Raw genomic sequence first — 6,189 nt, forward strand, 5'->3', positions numbered from 1 at the left:
AGTTTATGAAGGGATCCTTGTTAGAATCACATATGCATGTCCAAAAGTTCATTTCATTCAGAGTTTATTATGATTACTTCCCAGAACTAGCAGTCCTGTGTTTTTCTCTCAGTAAATGACAAACACAAACACAAACGGTAGACACAAATTAAGCAATGGGACTTAGCAGCAAAGATACCATAGCAGTATTCCATAGAAAGTTACAACAGATGAAAATCCAATCTACAATAAGATTCATTATCTCCAGATTTGCAGCAATAGTCTGAAAGCACCTAAAGGTTTGTATGAGCATAACCATTACTTAATATACAAAGGCACTATCTTCCAGATTTCAATGCCAACTAGATACTTATTTTGCATCAACAAAGTAACTAATAATTGTAAACTCATACCGACAACTTTACATTCATTTCTGCATACGATGAACAGCTGCAGATTTCAGTGAGAACCTTCAACTTCATGCCCAGTGCCCTCATCATCACCAATCAAACACGGAGGCCAGGCCATAATATACGGATAGGCACGGTCATGAAATGTCCCATGGATCAGTAACTCAATCTCCGTGGTCCCCAATGAATGGTAGAATAACCAGCAGCGTTGTGTGCCAATAGGGGTTATGCATGACATGTACAAGTACACGCATCCAGACCTAGCTTGCACAACTCTGAGTTTGCCCTCCGATTCCCCGGTCGTCCGCTCAATCTGTGCGCTCAAAGAGGGTATGAGCTGCTGCACCCAAACCCCAATTCCATCACCGTCCACACCACGGATCCAAACATGGAGGTGAAAATCATCAGATGCATAGAGAGCTCTCCGTCCTTAGTGTCCCCAACGGTGAAATCGACCTGCCCGTAATCAATTATCCATGAGGGTAATGAGGGTAGATCCAGAGAGGAGACATCCATGGCGGCTGTGTTTATCCTAATCACACGTCTGTCCTCATAGAAAGGGCAGTAAATAGAGCCATTCACCAGCGTCCCAGCACGGTAATTTAGGCCGTACTCACCGCCGATTTCCACCCATGGGTGGACGACCCAATCCCTCGTCTCCGACGAGAAGACGGCGGCGCGCGAACCCTAGACACGTCGGCGCCGATGCAGACCACGCCGAACGACCTGGAGCTCTCCTCGGGACACAGCAGATGGAAGCCAAGGAAGACGAAACCGGTGAGGCTCCCGACCGCGACATCGCGGGCAGCGAGATGATGTCCGCAGCCCAGGTCATGGGGTTCACCGCGGCCACGGCCCAGAGCGAGTTCCACATGAGGATGTAGCCGTCGCGGCAGTCCGTGACGGTCCAGCACGGGGGCGCGCCGTCGTCCGGCGGGAGGGAGGTGAGGAAGAAGTCGCCGCGGCGGAGGGCGGCGGAGACGTCCGGATCTGAGCGGCGCAGGGGGGCGAAGGAGGGGGAGGTGCTGACGTCGACCTCGAGGAAGATCCCGAGGAGGGGCGCCGGGTGGAGGGCGCGGAAGAGGCGGCGGAAGCGCCGGGAGGAGCGGACGGCGCCGAGCCAGGAACGGCAGGTGAGCGCGGCGCGGACGAGGGCCGGCAGGTTGGGCAGCCGGAGGAAGATCTCGAGGAGCTGGTCTTGGCCCAGCGAGGATATGGTTGTGGTTCCGTCAGCGGCGGTGGCGAGGGTGGTGGTGGTGGTGGTGGCGGCGGAGGGGATCGACGGAGGTTTCGCTGGCGCCGGCGGCGGCGGCGGCGGCAGTTCGCTGCTCATTGCTCGAGAGTGGAAGTCAGCGGAGAGTCTGGATCCGTAGTTGTTCATAGTACGAATGGACCAAGCCCATCATAGACTTCATGCTTTCAGCCCACGTACGCAATGGTCCAAGTAGTCCATGTAAATTTATTTCGGGAGCCAGCACCTTCACCTCCGAGACAGTGAGTCGGCACAATACGTTAAAATTGGCGAACTCACTATAGACATTCCATAGTTGACTGGAACGTCCTCCACCACTAAACGAATATCATCAGAAAAACTGTAATAAATTCAAAAAAATGCGAACAGTAGTGTCAAGTCTAGGACTTAGAGCTTGGTGGGTTGGTTCCATCACGAGGAACCTGATCATCTGAGCTACGCTCAGTTCACACTTGCACATGCATCTTAGAACCATAACTCAGATGAGGATCTATAAAGCAATTCTTCTTCATTAGCACTGCTACATGATGAAATGGTATAAATGTCAACTGATCTTTCTTAAGTGAGTCTGTATTTTGTTCCTTATAAGTGCTCACTGGTTGACGGTAAAACTATGTGGCATATTTCACCATCCAAGGAGGGAAAAATCATATAATAATCTGAAATAAAGTTAATCTATTTTTTATTTCCAATATTCCAAATTACCCTAGTATAAAATTCTTATATGCACCCGACACGTTATTCAAACTCCATTTATTAGAATTTTATGTCAATGTCAACTGATTTGGGTACACAATCACAAATCATGGTTTCCGGCCATCCTTTGTTAGCACGTTTTAAATGTCAACCTTAGCAACCTCAGTGTACTAAAGATATTTCTGCATTCCAAATTTTGGGTTACTATAAATATAACATTAAATACTACTAGTATACATAAATATTTGACATACAATTAACACATGTAAAAAATTTCACTATATCTTCAAGAAGGAAATAAATTCATGCATCCTCATCCATTTGCATTGATAGGATTTGATAGTCTACAAATTAATGTTGCACATCGGATTCGTCTCATTTAAAGGAAGATTATCATCACTATTTATTTGAGAACATTAAGAATTACCTTATTAGGAATAATACTCATTAAATACTACTAGCTGACGAAGCCTATATATATGATAAGTAGATGTCCTTCACCGAACGCAAGCCATCAATTGAGGAATTGACTACTGTTTCATTTTGTTGTTCTTGTGATCTGCGGTAATGAGAACAAGTCGAGAGAAACACCATTGATGGCACGAGGAACCATGGTACCCACCCTTCTGCTGCTGCTTCTGGCTATTTTCTGTGCGACCACCGTCGTCCACAGCAAGGAATGGAACGTGGGTCGCCAGGACGGATGGTTCTTCAGCATCTCCAATTGGGGGGACGACAAGCCAATCAAGGTCGGCGATGTGCTAGGTGAGAACTCTGAAGATCAAGTGATTAGCTATTTGTGAATTCTGATATGCAATCTTGTGTCTAACTAATGCATGTGTAGTGTTCAAGTACAAGGCAATTGCGCACAACGTGGTGCAGGTCTCAGAAGAAGACTACAACGCATGCACGGTCTCTCGCCCGTCGCCGACCTACCGCTCCGGCAATGACCACATTAAGGTCACCAGCAGTGGCAGATTCTTCTTCATATGTTATGTGAAAACTCCTTTACACTGTGAGAATGGCATGAAGATAGCCATCACTGTCCAATAGATAGACATGATCCCCCTTATGATACGTACATATGCGTGTCTTTGTACTAAGTCTTTAAGGTGCGATCACATGACAGAATGATGGCAGAAGAAATAAATTGATGCTTGGCTCAAGTCTCCTACTTGTTTAGTATCTTCAACATGTTTCTTTCAAGACTGATTCATTATGTATTCATGACACCTTGCTACAGCAACATCTATTGTTTATTTTTGAAGGGACCAATATCTGTTCGGAAGAGCCAGTGGAAGCATATCACTAGTGGAAGTATACGACTAGTTGGTTTTCACTTTAAGTGAAATGTCGATGAATTTAAGTAATTTCAGTGGACACTGAAATATTTACCTTTTGGACAATATTTTAGCAATTTCAGCAATACACATGAATTCAGATGTTTTTAAAGTATTTTTCAAAGTTTTCAAATATTATGTAAAATTTCAGGTGAATGTTTCGGCCCTCTGGGCAAAATGCAAACTAAAAACACTAAAACTCACTGTGTTTCTGTGATTTCGGTTGTGGCTGTAATATTTCTGAAACTGAAAGTAATAAAACACTAGATACAAGTTTCTTTCATTCAACTGTCAATACCTTGTGTTAGAATAATTCGAGGCCATCGTCGATCCGTCAAGGACAAGCAGTCACACAAGCGCGAACAATGACACGGCGATTTGTTAACGAGATTCATCAACATGGCTATATCTTCGGGACATGACTACAGGCACACCTCCCCATGTACCAAATCACATGATACAATCTGCGATAAGCCTCCAAAGCCACGAGACAGCGCTCCGACCGCCGCGCCACGGCCGGTCCGGTCATCCCTGCCATGGACGCCCGGACTGTCCCTCTCGTGATCTATGTCTTAACCTATAACTTATGTCTAGTCTATTTGGCTACCCGTGATGACTATATATAATAGTCCCGGGTTACACATGTCCGACTCAAACACATAATATACCGCTAATTACAAATCCAACTGTAGCTCAACCTATACATTGAATATTCAACACATTATTTTAACACCTTGAACATTAAGGAACATGCGAACTAGCCCCTTTACGGTGGTGGCTATTCGAATTGATCTCGGTCAACCAAACGAAGAGAAAGAGCTCCCACATACTCTATCTCAAAATACGTTTAGATACATCCATTTCTGCGACAAGTAATTCAGGACGGAGGAAGTATATGCCCTGATAGGGGGCACCAAACACAATTATGAAACTTGGTCCTGTCTTCCTAGAACCTACTACTATACAAGGAAAGGACCCCCTTCGAGTGTGTTAACGATTTCACTCTAACAACCAATCCCTTTTTGGACAGGACTCTGACAACCAATCCTAATTAGGTGCGGAGGGAGAGGAAGTCTGAGTACTATCGTTGGCCACCACAAGGACAACGTTGGTGGCATTCTGCAGCGCTACGCACCCTACTACTACCCCTTCCCCCTGACAAACACCACAATGTCAAAGGTTTACGAGTACCCCCATTGGCTCACCACGCGTGCATCGTTCAGGCACTAGACTGTGCCTTCCAACTGTAATAAGGACAAAATGCTTTCGGCAAGTTTTCATATGGTTATTCTTGCTCAACATAGGTATTGATGTTAAAGACCTAGAGCATGATTGATTTTACTTGGCCACCAAAAAGTGGCAAGTCTTGGAGTTTCCAATGTTTGGCATGCCAATATGTTGGCTACCAGTATCGAAGGGGAACTAGCAACAATATTGCAATGGACACTATTGAGGAGGACAAACCCCCCTCCATCGACACATCTCTTGGCGCAAGGGAAATTGTTCCTACGCCGCAAGGCTGCTCCACCACCTCTAGTTCTCTAGCATAGCTTAGTTCTGGACAGCGAAGCTCCGTCCGGTCAGTGGTTCCATATGCATGAATACCTACAGAGGCACCACACATTCGGTGCTCGATCTACAGATTGATTCGAGAGAAAAATTTCCGCGGCTCGGAGGTATAACCTAGCTATGGGAATCTGCATCAACGCGCTTCTCTAATGGTGAATATATTGATATTGATTTGGTATTGTTTACCTTCAGAATTTTCTATATAATATGCTTGGTCAAACTTACAAAGCGTTGACTTTTTGACTCGAGTAACTTTTACATAAGCGCTAATGACACAATTTCAGTGGAGCAATTGATTATCCAATTTGTTAGCGGCACGAACCGAATTTTCCTGATCCAAAAACTGCACAAGGGAATGTCTATTACCATCATGGGTTGGAAGGCGTTGTTAGAGGGGATAGAGAGGGAGATTGGTGGAATCGATGTTATTACCATCATGAGTAGAATGATCAACTTAGAATATAAGACAAGGTAGGGTAAGATGCTATGCTATCTACCTTTCCTAATAATTATAATACTCAACATCCCCCCGCGGTCACAACGGTAGCGGCGCAGACGGTGAGACTGGAGAAGAATCCGAAGGTAAGCTGATGCATCCCGAAAGTCGTGGCTGGAGTGAAAACCGACGAGGTTGCTCAAGCAATGCGACAGCCCTTTGTGCCGATGTCGAGGTAGACGAGAGTGTAAGGTGGTGTAGCCGTGTGAGTAACGCCGTGGTCGATGTCGATTCGGGTGGCCGGTGTCGAGATAGTCGCCAAGGAATCAAAATCGGTCCTCAATTTTTTTTAGAAAAAATCCCCAAATCCTAGTAGAAGAGAAGCGGACTGACGTACGGGCACGAATCCATGCCGAAACACTCGTCGCTCATCTCTCCGTCGTTTCAAGGCATCATGTACTGAACAATCTTTTTTTTTCTTAGGGGTGTACTGAACAATCTTTGATT

At 45.5% G+C, this 6,189-nt stretch overlaps 1 protein-coding gene across 1 annotated transcript; it reads left to right on the top strand.

Moving 5' to 3' along the window:
- Positions 1 to 2,933: 2,933 nt before the first annotated feature.
- On the top strand, positions 2,934 to 3,390 carry LOC123048291 (basic blue protein-like). Its single transcript, XM_044471423.1, has 2 exons — positions 2,934 to 3,102; positions 3,182 to 3,390. Exons 1-2 carry the CDS (start codon positions 2,934 to 2,936, stop codon positions 3,388 to 3,390), a joined length of 378 nt encoding a protein of 125 aa, XP_044327358.1.
- The last annotated feature ends 2,799 nt before the right edge of the window (positions 3,391 to 6,189 follow it).

The sequence above is a fragment of the Triticum aestivum genome, chromosome 2D (genome assembly GCF_018294505.1).
Source record: "Triticum aestivum cultivar Chinese Spring chromosome 2D, IWGSC CS RefSeq v2.1, whole genome shotgun sequence".
Lineage (NCBI taxonomy): Eukaryota > Viridiplantae > Streptophyta > Magnoliopsida > Poales > Poaceae > Triticum > Triticum aestivum.